Source organism: Canis lupus, chromosome 4 (genome assembly GCF_048164855.1).
Source record: "Canis lupus baileyi chromosome 4, mCanLup2.hap1, whole genome shotgun sequence".
NCBI classification, from domain to species: Eukaryota; Metazoa; Chordata; class Mammalia; order Carnivora; family Canidae; genus Canis; species Canis lupus.
Genome location: NC_132841.1, coordinates 62,397,477 through 62,419,403, shown reverse-complemented (window position 1 = coordinate 62,419,403; position 21,927 = coordinate 62,397,477). Strand labels below are relative to the sequence as shown.

General features: G+C 36.3%; 1 protein-coding gene across 4 annotated transcripts in view; it reads left to right on the top strand.

The window, feature by feature from the left end:
• NDUFS4 (NADH:ubiquinone oxidoreductase subunit S4) overlaps nucleotides 1–18,235 on the top strand; it is a 113,742-nt gene extending 95,507 nt beyond the window's left edge. For 2 of the 4 annotated variants that reach the window (XM_072824630.1, XM_072824631.1), the window contains exon 5: nucleotides 18,017–18,235. In XM_072824630.1, the coding sequence (XP_072680731.1) occupies nucleotides 18,017–18,120 (104 nt within the window). In that variant the 3' untranslated portion in view covers nucleotides 18,121–18,235. Of the gene's footprint in view, nucleotides 1–907; nucleotides 962–4,335; nucleotides 4,435–18,016 lie in introns of all 4 variants that reach the window. The other 2 variants (XR_012030132.1, XM_072824633.1) reach the window with 2 other exon arrangements.
• Nucleotides 18,236–21,927: the final 3,692 nt, after the last annotated feature.

Here is a 21,927-nt window from a genome sequence, read left to right as displayed (position 1 = left end):
ACATGGTAGTGAAGAGAGGCTTTGGAGTCAGTCCAGTCTGAATTCTGATCCTTATTATGCCAATTTGGAAGCTACATGATTTTGGGTTAATTTCATAATGGACTTTTTTCCTTTGAAGTCATGATACTTAACTCATAGTGTACCTAGCCCAGTATCTCATACATGACAGATACTTGATAATTATTAGTTCTGACCCTTACCTCTCTCCATCTGACATTTCTGCTGTATTTCTGTTGGATTTACAAGCACTAGTATGTATTTTTACCTAATGCATTCTTCTATTCTAAATGAGCAGGTGAATTTGAATCTAAGTTATCTATTTGAATGAGATAATGTCTATTTAAGTAAGCTGTTAATTTAAGGCAATATGTAAATGTAAAATATTATTAGTGTTATGTAACATATTTGACATATAAATGTGAAAGTACTATATAAAGCTTGTTATCTAAAATACTTGCCTTTTAGTATTTAGTGTTACATAGCTTATGATTAAGAGTGTGAAGCCAAACTGCCTGAGTTTAGATCCATGTTGCTCTTTTAGTATTTGTATGCCTTTGCACTTCCATTTTCTCCTACGTACAATGGGCATTGTTATAAGGATTGAAGTAGTTAATAAGTGTTTAGAACATAGTTAAGAAAAAAAAAAAAAGAACATAGTTAAGTTATAATCATTTATAAGTTTATCCTATTCTTTGTAGTAGACTTTTTAAGATCTAAAAACAAATTTAGTAAGTAAAGCTTCTTATTAAAACATGTTCTTGGCAGTTTCTAAATTTCTTAATTATATAATTATTCTCAAAGTGATCGTGGTCTTTAAAATATTATTTTGATTTAAATTAAATTGCTTTTTAATTAAATTAATATAGCTTATCAAAAACAGTTCTATTAATGTTTTCCATCTTTGCAGCCTACCATATTTCATGTCTGACACCTTGAAAATTATTCATTTGAGGTCTGCAATGTGAGTTTAATAACAGGAAATCTAATTAAACTGTTAAATCTCTGGTTAATGTCTAAGTGGTCACCAGGACTACATGACTACAGTTGCCATGTGAATTGCAGGTGTGAACTAGTCTCTGCTGCTGTTGAAATCAGGTACTTTCCCACTCTGATTTCTGCTCCCTGGGCAAGAAAATTGAGGAACGTTATCAAAGTCAATAAACAGTATAACTTGAAAAAGCTTAGTGGGTAGTGTCTTATAATACTGCAGGCTAACAGTGGATCAGGAATTTTAACCTTACAATGTAGCAGGAATCATATCCATCTTAGCCACTGCCTTGTCTCCAACATGTCGCACAAAACCTATTTAATGGACATGTGATACGTGGTAAAATTACGGACTTTGTAAAATACATTTCTCTGCAAAAGGAATTTGAAGCTGATTATTCCACCCTTGAATTCACTATAATACTTGTGAGCTGCCTCATTTATTTAAGTCAGCAATATAAATCATTTTATGTAAAGAGACTTTATATAGATAGTCCTGTTTCTCTAGTTATTGAGGCAGCAAGTCTAAGCAAATCATTGAAATGGTACAGAATCATGGGATTGAGGATCTTTTCCAAATTACCCACATCTTATCACATTCGGATTTGCCTCTCATGGGTAGGTGAATAGTGGTGGGGACATAAAAAAGGATCCACTCTCCCTCCACATCATTTTTTTATAAGATAATGCTATTGAAGGTTGGATGAACCAATGTCCTGGTTAATGAAAGCATTAGAAAGAATTTAGAAGCACTAATATGTAACAACTATTGGACTGAGATTAGTAACTAGGATTCTCATTCCATAACTGTCTGCTTGCTATACAGGAGATTTTGAACAAGTCTTGTTTCACTATACTTAACCTTTGATAAACATTATTCCTTCCTCTTTGAAATGAAAAGTTGTATTAGATAATACTCAAAAACTACAGGTTTAAGGAAATTAAGCTCATGGGCCAACTCATCCAGTTTTATTTCTTTACTTTCTAGCCCAGTACCTTATCCATTTTATGCTCTAGAGGGAAAATGTGTTTTTGTTGAATATAGATGATTCTGTGTTGATAATGAAAAAACCTGGCAAAGGTTATGCATTTAGGAGTATTAAATGTTTGCCTTTTAATAGTGTCAAGAAATAGGAAGTTAGGGTAAAACTGCCTCAAGGAAAAGATAGTTTGTATACTCAGGGACTATTTGAGAATCAGTACAATGAGGAACAAGGCTTCTTCGATGTGAAAAGGTGGTTTTATTAAAAGCACGGGAACAGGACCCACAGGGACAGGACCCAAAGCTCTGAGGTTGTGCTGGGTGACTGATTATATACTTTCAGGTTGGGAAGGGGTAAGGGACAGCACAAGCCTCCAGAGTATTTTGGAAACAAGGTTTCCAGGATCCTGAGGGGGCTAGCTATTAGGAAAAGGTCATTTATTACTGTTTGGTAAAAACTCAGTCTTGAGACCTTTCAGATGTATGTCAGTGGGCCATATGTTTGCTAAGTATCTTGGGGGGGGTAGAGATAAAGGAAGTTTTCAAAGAAATATTTATATATTAAGACTTACAGGATCCTGGGGATGGGGATAGCTAAGCTCTCTGAGGAAGGTCATTCTGCCTATTTCAAGGACTTTCAATGGGCTGTAGACAGTAAGGAAATTTAATTTTTTTCTTTTGCCTTTGTTTCCTACATCAGTTAAGTCAGCACTGTCCAATACAGTAGCCACATGAGATTGTATAGCACTTGAAATGTGTCTAGTTCAAATTGAAATGTGCAATAAGTGTAAAATATACATCGTATTTCAAAGACTTGGTATAAAAAAAACTTAAGTTTTTACATTGGTTACATATTTAAGTGATAACATTTTGGATATATATTGGGCTAGGAAAATACAATTAAAATAAATGTTACATATTTCCTTAGTCATTTTTTAAAAGTGGCTATCAGAAAATTTAAAATTAAATTGAGGCACCTGGCTGGTTCAGTCAGAAGACTGTGCAGCTCTTGATCTTGGGCTCTGGAGTTCCAGCCCCACATTAGGTATAGAGATTACTTAAATGAACTTGAAAAGAAAAGAAAAGAAAAGAAGAAAGAGAGAGAAGAGAAGAGAAGAGAAGAGAAGAGAAGAGAAGAGAAGAGAAGAGAAGAGAAGAGAAAAGAAAATTTAAAAGTATTTGTGTTTCACATTATGTTTATTGGACAGCACTGATCTATAGTACTTATTAGCAATGTACAGAATATACGTTGTATACATATTCTGAATCACTAATACATATTCTATAGTGAATATCATAAATATGAAAACCTTATCCAACTTTGAAAACTTCACGTTTTGTATTTTGAGAAGTATAGTTCTATTCTTTACTCTTACTCAGTATGAATCAAGGATAAGTGGAAACTCTTATGTTACACGTAATATAATAATGAAATAAAATAGCTAAAAGAGACCTATATTATACCACAAGATCCCATTAATCACCCGTTTTTCATTTCTTAACCATATAAGGTACTGTGCAGGTTCATCTTTTTATATAAGAATTTTATGTAAGAATATATAATTTCTGAGACTAAAAGAAGTTCTCTTCTTCTTGCTATTAATAACTCCTGTAACTACCCCCCTGCTTCTGTTTTGCTTAGGTCTCTCTTCTCACCATATCTCGCTTCTTCAGAGGGCTAATTCTGTGAAACTAGGGTATGGGAAAGGAGAAAAGACTGAATGCCCTCCCTGTGGCTTTTCTCCCTGCTCCCTACCTTCCACTCCTCCAAATCTTACTTCTCAACCTCCCCCATACACACTAAGTAAAGAAAATATAAATACCCCTGTGTCTTTTGGCTTTAACCCCAGGGCCTCCTCCTGAAGGTCTCTCTTTGAGCTCAGCAAATATTCCAGAGGAACTCTTCAAAGATAACCTTTCTTTGTAAAAAGAGAAAAGAGTATCTGGGGTTTCCTCTGAAATGTAGATGAACCTCACTTTAGTTCTTTGTATACTGAAAAGACCTACCTTTCTCACCCATTGTGGCTTTTGTCTTTCCTAGTGTTTCCTTCTAGGGTTGAGGGTGAGGGCGGGGAGGAGAAGGAAGCTGCGTCTAGGAGAGCCGGAGAAGATGGCTGTGGAAAAATGTCAGTGATAGAAGGCTAGGGTCTCCTACCATTTACATGCTAATGAAACCAGAAATGGCCTTTTCCCCGTTTGATCTGATTTGAAACTTTGTGACTTTCCTTTGGTAGGTCATTTTACCCCCTGTGTTTTTCTCATTGTTGTTAGCTGTAAAAACTCTTTGAAATTCTCAAAATAGAGGAGGGTTTCTTTCAGGAGTAGGAGGATAGAGGATAAACTGTGAAACTGCATTCTGTCCACAGTGGATCTATTGGGGAAGAAAACCCGCCTCTGAAGTAATAGAAGGTAGAAGCAGGGGAGGAAGCAGACAGGTCAAGCCCTGGATTGAGGAAAATATGGAGGTAATTGGAACTGCAACCCAGGATTTACAGTTATCCCAGAAGTAGACCCATCAGCAAAGTCTGGACTTCCACCTACCTTAAAACCTACTAACAAGGGTCTCAAGCTAACATTCACTCATTTGTTAAAAAGACACCTTTGTTTCAAAAGGTAAGAATCAGGACTCCTACAGATATAAAAATTCATGTTAAAGAATTTATTTTATTCATGCGATATAAAGGAACTAGGTAGATGTTATAGCCAGTTCAAAGTAAAAGTCAAAACAGCACAAATGTATGTGGAAAAAAGGAATGCAAATGGAGACAGATGGACGTTTTGTGGGGGAAGGGCAGTTAATTAAATCACTACCAGTAGGACACAGGACATAATTTGCATATCTATCAGTCATACAACTTAAAAAGAAATAAAATAGCTGAAAGACTAGGAATTAAACTGAAATCTGATAACCTGGAAGGGGAAAGGCATACTATAGATAATGCAGTTTTCTATTGAAACATAATTTGTTTCTACCCTTCTGCTTTGTTAAAAAGAAAATCCCAAAGATTTATGATCACAAAATATTGGGCTAATATTTGGCCTGATTATTTAGGTATAGCAAGAATGAATAATTTGCAATTGTAGAGGAGGAAAAATAATTTTCCATTTAACTTTATAGGTCTTGGCTGAGACCTCTGCCCTCATAATTGGAAGATTAACAGAGAAAAAAACAGGTTTAGTAACATGTATACCTCCTGTACACCCGGGAAAACTGTGTAACTCCAGAATGACCTTTACCACCACCTAAATAAAATCTCCAGGTAAAGACAATAGATCTGGGGAGAGGATGCTGGGGAGAGTGAGTCTTGGGAGGCAATGCACCATAAAGAAGGGTATAACTGTTAGGCAGATTTAATTCCAACGCTTCTCCATTGGTGAATTTCCAGAGTTTTAGTCATCCTCTACTTCCTAATACAGAGTGGGAGACACCTTTACAAATGGAGATTTCCCTTATAAATGTAAATGTCCCTCACAAAAGGGCAATTTCTTCATTTTCAGAGATTTTCCTGTGTTTACTTTTTTTTTTTTTTTTAAATAACCAGCTCCAAATCCGTATGCCAAAAAGGCATTTTGGGAGGCCACAGTTCTGCTGCTCTTCACCATATAAGCTTTCTTAAGTTTGCTTTGCTGAAATTTTTCATAAGGAATCTCAGGTTAGGCTTTTCGCAACCAATAACTTGCCACCAGATTTCTTCTGTGATACCTATTACTTTGGGCAAATTTTCCTTCCCTTCTCAGGGAAATATGAAAGTCCTCAAAATAAGGTTCCTTCCTACCTTGAGGAATTTTTAAGTTAGCCTGGTGCCAGGCCACTTTCCTAGAAGGATTTTTGTCAACTTTAGTTCCTTAAAAGTATGTGGTCATATCTGATTAAATGAGTAGCATTGTCAAATATGTCAATCTAGGTAAGGCCTTCATTTCATAGCCATTGGTTACACTTATTTTCTAATAAAAAGGAGGACATATTGAAAATGTGCCAATTACTATATTGCCATGAATATAAGAATATTCAACAAGAGTTACCCAGTTCTGTAGGGGTCATGCAGGGAAACTAATATCATTTACAAATGACTCCAATTTTAATTTACAAAACACTGTCTATTAAATTATAGATACCCCAGGAGAAAAGGGAAAGGACTTCCTTAACTGCCCAGAAAATAGAACATTGAAACAATATCAGAAATATTCCAAACAAAAACTATATTCAGCCTTCATCAATGCATTCAGTCCTGTATCATTAACTCTGGCTTCACTGTGTCATAAATTTGTCTGCTCCTCAGCTAGAGTTATGGAAATCCTGACTCAGTCTACTGGTATGGTCTTACAATTATTTACGGCATCAGAAGCCTATACCCAAGAATACCTAAGTCTTCCATGGAGCTCTGAGGCTCTTTCTTTGTTGAAGACAAAGCACTCTGGCCTGTAATGGATTTCAGGATAGCATCAGGATAAAACAAAAAAATCTATTCCTAAGTGATAAAAGACTTAAGATGGCTGTAATTAACATTACTGGTAAATTTCAGAAATGAAATATAAGCATTCAAAATAAGAATAATGCAACTTAAAGTCATACCAAAAATGTTATAGACAAAATATCTGTAATCAGTATTAAAGCCTGTTTTTTTTTTTTAAATTTAAAAAATTTATTCATGAGAGACACAGAGAGAGAGAGACAGAGAGAGAGAGAGGCAGGCACAGACACAGGCAGAGGGAGAAGCAGGCTCCATACAGGGAGCCCCTTGATCCCGGGTCTCCGGGATCAGGCTCTGGGCTGAAGGCGGTGCTAAACCATAAAGCCTGTTTTCAAAGAAAACAGTGAATGTGCATCTAATTTATAAAAATACGTGAACATAATATTTACAGAGAAATAATTAATCCTAAGATATAATATACCCTGAATGTGTCAAACATATAGTAAGAATATACCAAAAATATGTCAAGAAAATCAAGTAAAGAGATTCAGTAAATCTGGGGTAGATCCTAAATATTTGCATATTAATAAAACTCCATTGATAAGTGATCTGGATTCCCAATTTGCATATACTGGCCTCTGTGATCCAAACTATGATCCTCTATGATTCCAAACTATGGAAGATGCAACCAAGTTAATGTTTTTAAAGATAAGTGAAATTGTGTCTGATAAATAAAACATCATGGACTACTGGGCACTGAGAATCTATATTTAGCATATAACATAAATTTCTGAAATATTTCTATTAACATTTTACCCATATAGATTTAACCTCAGGAGGGTTAAGCATCTTCTGACTTGATAACTCTTATATTCGTAAATAGTATCATGTCGAATAAACCCAGTTATTTCCAGTATCTCTCTTTTCACAAGGTTGAAAGAATACATCTTTGTGATATTCCAGAGGCCCTCTGGGGAATCATGAAAATAGTTTCTTAGGTACAAAGATAATCTGAATCTTATTTTACATTTAGGCTGTTATTTTGGGAAGACAAAAATTTAAAAATGTCAGTAGATTTGCACACTTAGGATAGGAATAGGATCGTGGGTGCTGGACAAACAGTACTTGACTGCTCATTTCAAAGGGATAATAAAACTTATAGACATAAAAGGTAACATGACTGTAAAGATCCTGAGCTCTTACAGACGTCATCAAGGACCTAAAGTCAGCATAAAGCATTTAAAGTTATTCTGGTAAGCCGCAGAAACTTTGAAATCTAGGCAGATTAGACAAAAAGAATAACCCTTCGTGTTGTAGATAGAGGCAGTAAACAGTGAACTAATGAAATAAGCGCACCCAAACTGAGCAAACTTTGCTAAGATTTTAACACATTTCATAGCTTTTCAGACTTTTTAGACATACCGTAAGCCAAACACAACTTTCTTTTTTAAATCTTACATAACTTTCAGCATCCATTCAGGTTTTGTCCTTCACCATTCTCTTTCTCATTCTGAACATTAGCTTTAGGACTTAACTATGGGGTGACCTGACTAATAAGGGTGGCTGTGACAGTGCAGGAGGTGAAAGAATTCACCCAAGGCACAACAAAAGAGATAGAGGTTTATTGAATACACTGCAAGGAAGCTGTGGACAAGACCGCAAAGGAAAGACTGAGATGAGGAGGTGGTGAGGGACCACAGTTATTGGGCAGAGTGAAAGAGTATGGAATTTTTGGTAATCTTAGGAACTGTGTGCCTAGTTGTAATTGGTCAGTTAGGGCCTATGGCTATTTTGAGGTGGGTAGCTTAGTGAGCCTGTTTACCATGAGCTTGGTGGTCACGCTGGGTCCTTTTCTCTTGATCAAGTTTCCATTATTCAGGTCAGTTGCCTGAAAGGGACCTCTCTATACTGTTTTTTTTTTTTCTGTTGAAGAACAGAAACACATCTCATTACCTTGCATATGAAGTTATACCTCTTTGCCACTATTGCTCCTAATAAAATTTTGTATGTTAATTATATCTTTTAATCAAAGTTACTCTGATTTCATAGAGGAAACAGAGATCATTGAAAACTGTTACACACTAATATTTAAGTAAACTAGCAAAACTTATAAATTCACTTAACAACTTTCTACAACCACATGCACTCTTTATAGTGGAACTTCTCTAAATGGCAAAAATGAACGCATCCATTAACAAACCCAAAGGTACAACCTCTCTGTACCATATAAAATCAAGAAGCAAAAGTATATAAACTTAAATTTTTGCTTAGTAATCGGTTGTTCAGTATTCTTAGAAATGATCTAGGTATTTAATAAATATCCATTAACATCATCTAAGGTTTTAAGTTATCCAAAGATCTTGGAAATTATTTTTCAAAGTGACATACTATAAAACACAATTACTGTTAAAATTACCAGAATAATCAATGATTTTGGATAAATGCAAATTTATATTTTTTAGGATTATAAACATTAAACAGAAGTAATGCTAGCTTATTTGATCTGTAAATTTAAAATAAGTTTAGAAAGAACATATTGAAACAATAAAGTTCTGTGCTTGTGTTATATTTAACACTAATAAAGAAAACATAGCTGCTTTTATTAAATAAACATAGCTGCTTTTATTAAATCAAAATTGTTAAATTTGTCTTATTTCCCAAAGATCAGCTATATGTATTTTTCAAAGACTTAAGTATTTATTTAAGTTTTTATTTATTCATTTAAGTAATCTATACACCCAGTGTGGGTCTCGAACTCACAACCCTCAGATCAAGAGTTGCCTGCTCTTCTGACTAAGCCAGCCAGGCACCCCGAGACTCATCTATGTTATCTGAATTTGAATAATAATAATAATAATTATTATTATTTTTTTTAAAGATTTTATTTATTTATTCATGAGAGACACAGGCAGAAGGAGAAGCAGGCTCCATGCAGGGAGCCTTACGTGGGACTCGATCCTGGGTCTCCAGGATCACGCTGGGGAGCCAAAGGTGACACTAAACCACTGAGCCACCCAGGCTGCCCTGAACTCGAATTCCTTAGATGTTTAAGAATACTTTTTTGAGGGCCGCCTGGATGGCTTTGTCGGTGGAGCATCTGCCTGTAGCACTGGTCGTGATTCTAGGGCCCTGGGATCAAGTCCCACGTCGGGCTCTATGCTCTGTGGGAAGCCTTCCTCTCCCTCTGCCTCCATCTCTTTCTCTCTGTCTCTCAGATTACTTTTTTGAGGCGGGGGAAGGGGAGGGAAGTTGGGGAGTCCCAGCAAGGGCTGGCAGGATACAGAGGGAGAGAATCTCAAGCAGACTCACCACTGAATGTGGAGGCCACTGGGGCTCAGTCTCATGACCCTGAGATCATGACCTGAGCCAAAATCAAGAGTTGAATGCCTTATTGAGCTACCACATTAAGACTATTTAGAAGTTGAATTTCCTTATTTTCTAAGAATTTTAGGAATTATTTTTTTCTATAAGCCATTCAGAACAGAGCCCCTTTAAGAGATTTTATAATCTAATTCATTAATAACATGTAGAGGTGGAAAAACATTACCCATACATATAATGAGAGGTAAAGACCCTTCTGAATTAACACATATAGACAGACCAGTCAGTAGTCAGTCACACAGCTTATAACTTTAGTTCTAAACTTTCAGTCACAGGTAACAGAATTAGGAAATTCAGTAATCCATGCTAAATAGCTGTTCTCTTAGTGAATACAAATTCTTCATTTGTTTGAGCTCAAATAGACTGCAAAGTCCAACAGACCAGATTTTCTGTCTTTTTTTTTCACCCATTTAGACAACAGATCTCTGAAACCATTAATTTATTTAAGGGAATTATCAAATGATTAGACCATAAAACCAATTCCCAAACTTAGTAGAGAGCAAAGTTAAAAAAAAAAACAAAAACAAAACAGGGAGTCAGCAGAGAGGTAGAGACAGGCAGAGGGGAGAAGCAGGCTCCATGCAGGAAGCCCAATGTGGGACTTGATCCCGGGATCCTGGGATCATGCCCTGAGCTCAACCGCTGAGCCACCCAGGCGTCTCCAGTGTTCAAATGTTTAAAAACACCTATTTAGGGATCCCTGGGTGGCGCAGCAGTTTGGCGCCTGCCTTTGACCCAGGGCGCGATCCTGGAGACCCGGGATCGAATCCCACATCGGGCTCCCGGTGCATGGAGCCTGCTTCTCCCTCTGCCTGTGTCTCTGCCTCTCTCTCTCTCACTGTGTGCCTATCATAAATAAATTAAAAAAATAAAAAAAAATGTTAAAAAAAAAAAACCACCTATTTAATACATATTATTGATTTCATGAACATTGAATTCATAGCTAGCAGCACTGTAACTTATGCCTGAATGAAGTTTATCTAGCATACGTATTGATATATCTGAGCCTTTCTTACACTTGGGAACACTAAAAAGCTCTAGAGCACTATACTTGTGGCACCGTTTTAAACAGCAAAATCACCAAGAAGCACAAAAAAGCAAAAAAATGTAGCTGTAAATAGACCACGGAAAAAGACACTCGTTTACAGTATGAGATCTGAAACAAGAAGGTGCAGAGCATTACCTTGCTTGACCTCAATTAGGAAGTGATATGTTGGGTGACTCAAATTTCATCGCTCTGTGCATGTTACTAATGACCATGGAAGCATTATGAATATTGATTTGGAGTTTACAAGTAAATTTTAGTAAACAGGCAAATTCACAAATACAGAATCCACAAATTATGAGGATTATTTGTACCTACATCTTACAAGGTTTCAATATAACTCAAGGACCACAATCAGGGCTAAGATCTGGCATGCTATAGACACTGCATAATTTTTTGTTGAAGCCCCAGTTTTCTTCTTTGTAGTTCTTTCTTCTCAATCCCCAGTCCCAGGTACTGTCCTGTGGCCAGAAAAATGTTCAGCTTGACTCCTGAACTGCTAAGCTTCTTGAGAAACAGACAATGTTGGGGTGGGGAGAGAGATTTAAATTTCCTGTTGGAGGTCTAAAATAATTTTTCTCATGGAGATAAGGTTATACGTGGTGGCTTAGTGAGGTTCCTAGTATATTATGGGTTAAATGGGATTTGGAAATCCCTATGCACAGACCACACCCAAACCAGTTACATCAAAATCTCTGAGAGTGATTTTTGGACATGTACCACTGTTGTATAGTTTCTTTCTCTAGAAAAAATATGTTCTCAATTTCTAATGACTGATTTTCACATGTACTTTTGGAACACCGACCAGTTTATTTTGTGGCAAATTCTGAATAATGTGGTTCCAATTACTGCTTTGAAAATAAAAATAATACTGTATAGCAACTATATTATTTGAAAAGATAAAATTTAAGGGGGCCATTGACTATCACATCAAAGGTGGGTTTATTTTTGAGGTGTTGCAGCTGTGGCAGGTGTAGAATGTTACTAATCTAATAAATATTTCAGGTGCCTCACATTTTCACCTTATTTGCTTGTTTAAATAATTTTATATAATTTTTGTGGAAAGAGTTACTTTGCAAATGTATCCCAACCCCTGTTATTTCTCCATATTATTTTCTAAAAGAAGATCTAAGATGCTTGCAAATTAATCTGAACCTCTTCCCTTGCCAAGTATTAGGTACTTGGGAATTTCAAAGTAGACAGACTTATCATTCATTCACTCACTCATTTAAAGGATTTTATTTATTTATTCATGAGAGACACAGAGAGAGGCAGAGACACAGGCAGAGGGAGAAGCAGGCTCCATGCAGGGAGCCCGAGGTGGGACTGGGGTCTCCAGGATCACACCCCGGGCTGAAGGTGGTGCTAAACCACTCAGCCACCCAGGCTGCCCAAGACTTTTATTTTTTATTTTTTTTTAATTTAGTGTTTTCTTTTTTTAAAGATTTTATTTATTCATGAGAGACACACAGAGAGAGAGGCAGAGAGAGAAGCAGGCTCCATGCAGGGAGCCTGACGTGGGACTCGATCCCAAGTCTCCAGGATCAGGCCCTGGGCCAAAGGCGGCGCTAAACCGCTGAGCCACCTGGGCTGCTCTGGCCCAAGACTTGTAAAGTGAAATCCCTCAAAGGCTATCACAGCCCTCTCCCCCCTCTTTAAATTATATTTTAAAAGTTTATGCTGTGCTTTTACGGAGGCATAATGTGGATACAAAACCTTTCAAGTATCAATATATCTTGCTTTGGCTTCCCAAAGCATTTTCTATTCTGATCCTCTGCCTCTGTTAGCAGTGACTCCCAGTTATGTCATTTTGTGCCAAATTATGCAGTGCTTCTTGCTTTGTACACAGAAGGAGAGTAGGAAAAACTATTAAACTATTCACTTCTGAACTATCAGGGTTTGAGATTAGATTATTACAGGAGAAAGACATTTTATAGGACTTGAACCAAGGTTACCAGAAGTAACATTTCACAAACAATAAAAGCACTAATGAATATTTCTCTATTTTTGCATTACTGAACCATAAATAAAATGGTTCTGTATATAAAAGTGAATGGAATCAATTTTCTGTCTCATACATAGAACTCACAAGTTAATTTTCATGGTCTTGTTTTGTTCAGAGGCCTTTTGTGTTGTTTTTTGGTCTTTGATTCTTGAGTTTGGGGCTTTTTTATGGAGGTGCATTTGAAAGATTTCACCAAACATTCATATTGTAGGAAGTAGAATAACTCAACCACAGCCTGGAGATCAACAAAATAAATGGGCATATTTCCAAAAATGAAATTGAGCATAAGATATTACAGGTCACATTTTAAGTTTACTACAGTATTTGCCAGAGGTACTTCTCTGATACTAGGGCTTAAAGATCAAAATATTTTTGTGAAAGCATTCCAGTGTGTGAAACAGCAAAGGGAGTCAGCTTCTCATCATTTAGGTGCTGGTGGTTGGATTTGTGGTTAATCCGTGCCATATGGCTGCTCTCCTCAGTGGGAAGTGACGGCAGCCCTAGGAGCTTACTCCATCCCTGGGGCAGCTGCTTTGGACTCAGTTGCTTTGATCTTCTTCTGTTGCACAGCTGGGAAGAGTAAGGGCTGGTTTTCAGTGTCCTAATAGAACAACATATTGGGACCACTGCCATACACTACACCTTGATTTTGTATAAGCATTCTTCAGAGAATGCAAGTGTTTTCACTTCCATGATCTAATACAGAAACTTAAGTTTGAGTTTTTAAAAAAAACTCTTAGTGTTGAAAAGAAATTTCTTATAGAAGCTTAACACTTTACATATAAAATTCCATTCTTAAATTTTTATGTTGTTTCTTCCAGGTTATGTTCTTTTTAAGAACAACTTCCAAATAGGAAGTAGAAAATAAGCATAATTCATGTAACTTATCCATTAAGTACAAATGTTTACAGTCCTTTCAAGTGTTGTTATTCTTATGGTTATTTTGTGTTTTTAGCTAGTCACTGCTTGTTCCAGTAGCTGGTATATTGCCACAATATTAGAAAAAATAACTTGGGAAAGATTGTATGTAGTATGAAGTATAGTGGGACCAATAAAATAATTTATCTACACATTGTAAGGTAAATACTTTGGAGAAGAATGCTTGGAAATGTGGTCTGATTTGTAATAGAGGACCCCCCCCCCCTCAAAAGAGCAGATTTTCATCCTAGCATCAGTCCTACATAGTAGAAAAATTTTCTCCGTGATAGAAAATCCAAATGGAGATTTATGTAGACTCTGACTTGAGTTTCAGTCTCTTGTGAGTTATCATTAGATTTCCTCATACCTACTTAATCAGAGAAGTGTATTAGCTGGTTGTGCAGCTTTGGGAACAAAGTTGTTTCTAACAGAAAAATGCGAGAAAAAGGGTTTTCCCCCCTCTACATCCTAATAATCATGGTGGCTGTGGTAGAGCAATAATAATATAGAGATGGGTATTCTTAGCAAATATTAGTTTCTTCCACGTGTGTTTTTGTTTTTCCAAGGTGCTTTGCCCGTCCACATTCCAGTCCCTATAATGATACTTCTATTTATTGTTATCACCATCAACAGCAACTATGATCTGGCTCACAATTCCCAAGAGCCAGGTCACTCCTTTGTTAAAGGAGAAAACCCAAACCAGTTGTTTTTTTATGTGTACAAAATCCCAGTCATCTCACATTGCAGTGACCCCGACAGCATTTTGAAACTCCATGAACAAAACAGATAATAGAGCTACATCTGCATTCTGATGCAGTAAAAAAAAATTTTTCTCCCCAGTGGTTGAAAGATTAACCATGTAAATGAGAGAGTATCAGGTATGTATTTATTTGTGTATAATACCAATTCCTAAATATGTCCAAGTGTTTCCTCATTTCTTCTTCAGTTCCTCTTACAATGTCTTTATTGGGCTGGAGAGTATATATTGGGAAGCAGGGGTAGGGAGGGAGCATAGATTCTCTCACCCATCATTTGGCAAGAAGAGATCATGGAGGCCTTGGATAACTTACCAACAATCATTATAACAGGATGTAGCATCTACACTAGAAACCTTTTCCTTCCTCCACAACTGGGGTGGGAGTGGGAGGACATATGATGAACATAGACTTACTTTCCAGGCATTCTTGAGACACATTTATAAAAACTGGGGGGGGGGGGGGTTAAAAATCACAAAGATTGAAAGGAAATGGGTGAAATAGATAAAAATTACAATTACAAGATGCATTTAAAGAAATGCAGTTTAAACTATTTATGACGTGATTCGGTCCATAATTTTAAAGTCGACCTCAGTAAAACACTGACTTTGCCACTTAGCTGTGTGGCTTTAGGCTGCTTATTTACCTTCTCTGTGCTTTATTTTTCCTTAATAATTAGATATAAAGTTGGAGTATATATAATGCCTACTTTATAAACCAGGCAACCTACGATCTTTTAAAATTCTGTAAAAATACATTTAAAGCACTTAGTAGAAGACTTAACAACATAGAATACTAGATATGCTCCTGCCTCAAGCTCTTTTCCCAGACATCCACACGGCTAACTGTTTGACCTCCTTCAGGTGTTCAGACAAATGTGACCTTCTCAAGGAGGGTGGGTTTCCCTGTGTACCTACTCTAAGGTGTTTTCTCTTTAGTGCTCATTAGCATAAAATATGTATTTTTAATCATAGATATTACTATATTAACACCTAATATACTATGCATTTACTTATCAGTTTCTCTTCTGCTAGCTTGAAGTAGTTTGGGGATTTATTCACAGCTTTACCTCTGGTGTCTCAGCAGTCCCTGACATACAGTATGCAATTAATAATGTTTATTAAATGAATAGCAAATGCTCAGTAAATATTATTATACCTGCTTTATTGAATTGAGTTTTTTTTAAATAATTAACAGCATCATTTGCTGGTTAATGTAGGAGGTGCTTGAGAAGTTTATAATGTTAAAGTTATCATGTTCAGTTCACAATATTAATTTGCTTACCAAAATTCCTTTCTATAGTTAATTCGAAAGTAATGGGTTCCAATGTGATGGAAATTTTATTCACATTAATGCTTCACTTCATATAGAAGATGTGTTGCTAGAAAGTTGCAAATCAAATTTGAGACAGAAAGAATAGCTTATTTATCAAGTGCTTGCTGTAAACCACATGAGACACAGTATTAGTTAAGGCAGAAGCTCTGGAATCAGATTGTCCTTTTTTTAAATAAGATTTGTATTTATTTATTTATTTGACAGAGAGAGAGAGAGAGAGAGAGAACGAGCACCCAAGCAGGGGAAGCTGCAGACAGAAGGAGAGGGAGAAGCAGACTCCCCACCAAGCAGAGAGCATCATGTGGGGTTTGATCCCAGGACTCTGAGCCAAAGGCAGATGCTTAACCAACTGAGCCACCTGGGCGCCCCAGATTGTCTTTGTTGATAAGTCCTGATTCTGTCCCTTCCTAGCCAAGTGAGCTTGTGCTAGTTAACTAACCACTCTGTGCCTCAGTTTCCTTAGTTATATAAAGGAAATAATATTAGTTCATATAAAGGTTTTAGAAAAGTACCTTTTTCATAGAACCCAATAAATGATTAAGGGCCAGGTGTTTTCTAAGCATTCACATGAATAAGCTTGTTTAATCCTCATGACAACCTATGAAGTAGGTACTTTCTTAGGCCCATTAGTAAAGTTTTTGAAATGCTATTTGCCACTTATTAATGTACTTACAAGTTCAGGTCCTCCTAAAGTAAGAGACAGCTTTTTAATTTTTTTCTGTTTTAATGGATTAGAAAGTACTCAAAACTTTACTCCATGAAAGTAAGGCTGTGTTTAAGCAAGTAAATTGAATCAATATTTTCTCTCCTGGATTCTGATGTTTTGTTTGTATGTTTAAACCATTTGTTTCATTTGCTTTCCTGCCTCAATTTCCTTATAGCACATGGATTTTCTTTGAAGATGGAGTTTTGGCAATGGAATTATTAATTATTTTCTCTTTTTGGACACTAAAATAAGCAGCAGTAGCAATATGCTTTGATTTTCACAGGCTTCACTTTGATGGCAAAATTGCATTGTAGGGAGCTATTGAAATATAAGTTTTTGTGGCAGCAAATACTATACTGACCAAGAGGCACTAGAACTTAGAATGACTCACAAGATCAAGAAGTTTACTTAATTAGACATATAATACTGAGTTTGGTGGACATTTTTACATGACTGCATGATTCAGTAATGAATCAAGTGTTTCAAGATGAGTTATTTGAAGAAAATCCTCAGATAGAATGATAAACTACAGGAATGGAAAATGAATCTTATGAAGAAAAGTAAAAGTTACAGAGGTTGCTTGCACTAGGGAATAGAATGATTTTCAAAGAGGAGGATGTTGAAGGGTTGTTCTCCATAACTTAGAAGAACTGAGTAACTAATAAAGCAGAAGACATGGACATGAATAAATCTACTTTTCAAAATCATAAAACAATGAGAAGGGCTTTGGAGAGAAGATACAAAGACTCTCAGAAGATAATAGATCGTTTTGGCCAGTAGTTCTCAACTTCTATGCATAAAAATCTAGGATCAATAGTTGAAGTACAGATTCTCAAGCCCCTACCAGAAATTAGATCCAGCGAGCCTTTGATCAGGACAAAGAATTTGCATTGTTATCAAGTATTTCCATGGGATTCTAAATAGATAGCCCTTGATACAAATGCTGAAAAAGTTCTTGAATTTAATCAGTAGCCTGCCATAGTCCAAAGAGCTAGACCAAGTAATCTTTTAATGCTCCGAATCCATTATTTATGTACATAGATATGTATATAACTATGTACACTTTCCTGTATTGCTTTGAGTGAGATCCAAACTGTTGTGAAAACATGAGCTTTTAGAAAACAGTGAGACAGACTATATTGCTCAATGCTCCGCACTGCAGTTATTAAAGAGGATGCATATTATACCACATAGAGAAATAAAAAATTTTACATAAATACATAACCATAAGTAATTGAACAAAGAATATTGAGCAAGGAGAAGTCACATCATGGGTGACAGTTTTGAGATACAATAAATCATCTTCAGGCAATATTTTGGACTCTCTTGTCACAGGATTATAAGGGAAAACATTACTAAGTATATTTCAGATGTGCTGACATGTACTCTTCATAATAAATGAACATTAAATTTATGAAAGTTAGCTTCTACTTGCTGTGCTCTTGAGATATCTCTAATTGTGTTTCTCTGGGTTTGTTTTTGTTTTGTAGGGTGGAGCTATGACATTGAAGAGAGGAAGGTTCCAAAACCCAAGTCCAAGTCTTACGGTGCAAATTTTTCTTGGAACAAAAGAACAAGAGTATCCACAAAATAGGTTGGCACTGACTATATCTCTGTGCTTGACTGTGAATAAAGTCAGCTGTGCAGTATTTATAGTCCAGGTATAATACATCTCTTAATCTTCTAATAAATTTGACCTTTAACCACAAGTATATTTTGCGGTGCCTATTTTAATATTTTTTGATGTATCAAAGTGAACATGTTTCAATTTCCTATTTATAGAGATTTGAGGTGATCATACTTTTAGTACATAAAATCCATTAAAAGGAATGCTTGAAATCAGCTGCAACATTGAAGTCTTACACTTGGTTCTTTATAGCCATTCTCAAGTTAAGAGTGTTTATAAATTACCAGCCATCATTATTATAATGCTATCTTAGAAATTTGCTTGTTCTGAGATTAGAGAAATTTGGATTATATTGCAATCTCATAAACCCAAATCTCCCTATTATTGAGGTTCTCTTGTTTATTTTTCTTTAAAAATTTTTTTAAATTTAAGCTTAAATTTAAGTCTACTTAAAATTTAAGCTTTTAATTTAAGTCTACTTAAGCTTCTCTCTCTTTCTTCTCCTCTTCACTTCACACCCAGCCCAGTGTAGGGCTTGATCTCATAACCTTGAGATCATGACCTGAGCCAAAATCAAGAATCAGACAGTTAACTGACTGAGCCAGCCAGGCACCTCTGAAGTTCTTCTTCAATTAGAACTTCATATTTTCTGAGTTTGAGTCTGATTCTAAATTAATTGTGTTCCATACTAAATTCTGCCCAGAAATTCACATTCATGACTGTGAGGAGTTCAGATGAAGATGCTATATTCTTCTGAATTGAAAGACTCTGAGAAAATAATTAGTTCATTATTTGATATCTTTTTGTCTTTTGTCTTTTTGTTGGTTTTTTTTTTTTTTTTTTTTTCCAAATAGACATAGATAATGCTCTTGTGTGTTAATCACTCAGGTCATCCACTGAGTTATCAAGCACGTACTCCTGTCAGTCTCTTCAATAGTCATTCTGTACACTAATCTTCCTAATTCTGTTAGGTAGGCACTATTATTGCCCCCTTTTGCAAAGACATATCAAGGCTTAAAAGGACCAAATAACCTGCTCAAAATCACACAGATCCTAAGTGCCAAAGCTAGGACTTGAACTCATGTCTTCACATCCCATTCTTTTAATTACTTTAGTTATAGAGAAATAGGATTGATTCATGGCAGATGATTCTTTGGATTGCTAATAAATTGTTATGAAAGTTCTATGTCAATTATGTCTTTTCTCACAATTACATTTCATAAAAACACTAATAGCACATTGACCTAGCCCAACAAAGAAAATACCTCAAAGTATATATAAATTTGTACAATCTTGTTTTGAAGAGTAATCTCTTCAAAAACATTAACTCTGTATCCACTTAATTCTAAAAATCCTCATCCTAACAAATAGCCCATGGATATACACAGAGGTGAATGTACAAAGATATGATTTCTAATAGCTAATATGTTGAAACAATCCAAATGTTTATTAAGAGGAATGGAGTTAAATGGAGTATTATGCAGCTATTATAAAGAACAAGAAATAGCTATGAGCTGTTTGGAATGATGTTCAAGTTACATTGCTAAGTAGAAAAATATAGGAATAGTAGATAACATCTGGGGGTGAGATGTGGCAGCAGGTGCTTACACATATATGCCCCTAGAATATTTTGGGAAAGATAACATAAGAAACTAGTAACGTGATTTTACCACTGATTTTGAGAGAGGACAGTCTTGGGTCTTTCAATTTTTCTTTTTTTTTTTTTAAGATTTTACTTATTCGAGAGAGAGTGAGCAAGCACGAGCAGGGCAGGGGTTGGGGCAGAGGGAGAAGAAGGCAGACTTCCCACTGAGCAGTGAGTCGGACACAGGTCTTGACCCCAGGACTCTGGGATCATGACCTGATCCAAAGGGAGACACTTAACCAACTGAGCCACCCAGGCTCCCCAGTTCTTTCAACTTTTATTTTTTTTAAAGATTTTATTTATTCATGAGAGACACACACACACACACAGGCAGAGACACAGTCAGAGGGAGAAGCAGACTCCATGCAAGGAGCCCAATTTGGGACTTGATCCTGGGACTCCAGGATCATGCCCTGGGCTAAAGGTGGCGCTAAACCACTGAGCCACCCAGGGATCCCCTCTTCCAACTTTTAATACAGTATTTAAATATATTACTATAAGGATGTACTATCTGAATAGTCAAATATACATAACTATAATTATTTATACACTACAATTCATACCTTGCCATCTTAAGCTTGAAAATTATACACGTTACTTTTTAATACTTTAATTAGAATTTTATTTCAAGTAAACAGTAAACTCTACAAAATGTTAAAATAGAGCTTTTAAGAAGTTCCACAGATACTTCAATGAACATAAGTTTAAATTTCAGTAAAAGAAACTTGTATTCTGGGATCCCTGGGTGGTGCAGCGGTTTGGCACCTGCCTTTGGCCTAGGGCGCGATCCTGGAGACCCAGGATCGATTCCCACGTCGGGCTCCCGGTGCATGGAGCCTGCTTCTCTCTGCCTGTGTCTCTGCCTCTCTTTCTCTCTCTGTGACTATCATAAATAAATAAAAATTAAAAAAAAAAAAACTTGTATTCTATACAATAAGGCAATACAATAGGTTTTTTTCCAAAAGCAATTTAGCGTTCCACCTTCACTTTGGTTTTTAATATAATATAGCATTCTTTATTTCTGTTACTCTGGAAGAACTCACTTCCTAGGCAACCTCCTGCATTGGCTAAAGGATTGTTCTTTTGTAATATCTGGTCCTTATTTACGTAATAAATAAACGTGCCTCTGTTCCTGGGTTGTTTCCATCTTTTTCATTACACTATAGTTGCAGCCGATGCAGTGACTTTTATGTTCATATTTAGTATAACTTAAAATGTCATTTATATCTGTAAGATTAGCATCAAGGGGCCCCCTTGTTGTTTTTGAATAGGTTTTTTTCCTTTTAGGGTATGATAAATCTGAAAGGAAAGAATAACAGCTCTCATTTTTATAGTCTCTGTCTTATGCTAAGGGAGCCTGTATGTAAAAGAAAATTCACAAAAAACAAACACGCTATCAGTAGTCCTAACGTATATTATCATTACAAATTTGTCTTACTTTCTCACATTATTTTATTTTTTTTTAAGATTTTATTTATTCTTAAAATGAAGAATAAATAAATGAGAGAGAGAGAGGCTCCATGCAGGGAGCCCGATGTGGGACTCGATCCCAGGACTCCAGGATCACGCGCTGGGCTGATGGCAGAAGCTCAACCACTGAGCCACCCAGGCATCCCGTGGAATTCTTCTTTAAAATATTTGTACTCTGGGGGCGCCTGGGTGGCTCAGTTGGTTGACAGCTGACTCTTTCTCCCTCTGCCCCTCCCCCTGCACGTGTGCACTCTCTCTCAAATAAAATCTAATATTTGTACTCTGATTACAAAAGTGTTGCAAAAATATTTGATCTATATAGAAGTCAAAAAGATAAATACAATTGCAAATTCCCATTCCAGCACAACCACTGTTGTACAACTGGTGTGTATGTTTCCAGTATTTTTTTCTCTTCCCTACATACACATGTTGCTTTTATAAAACAAATCACAATAATGTACATATTTTTTAAATTTTTATTTATGATAGTCACAGAGAGAGAGAGAGAGAGAGAGAGAGGTAGAGACATAGGCAGAGGGAGAAGCAGGCTCCATGCACTGGGAGCCCGACGTGGGATTTGATCCCGGGTCTCCAGGATCGTGCCCTGGGCCAAAGGCAGGCGCCAAACTGCTGCGCCACCCAGGGATCCCTGTACATAC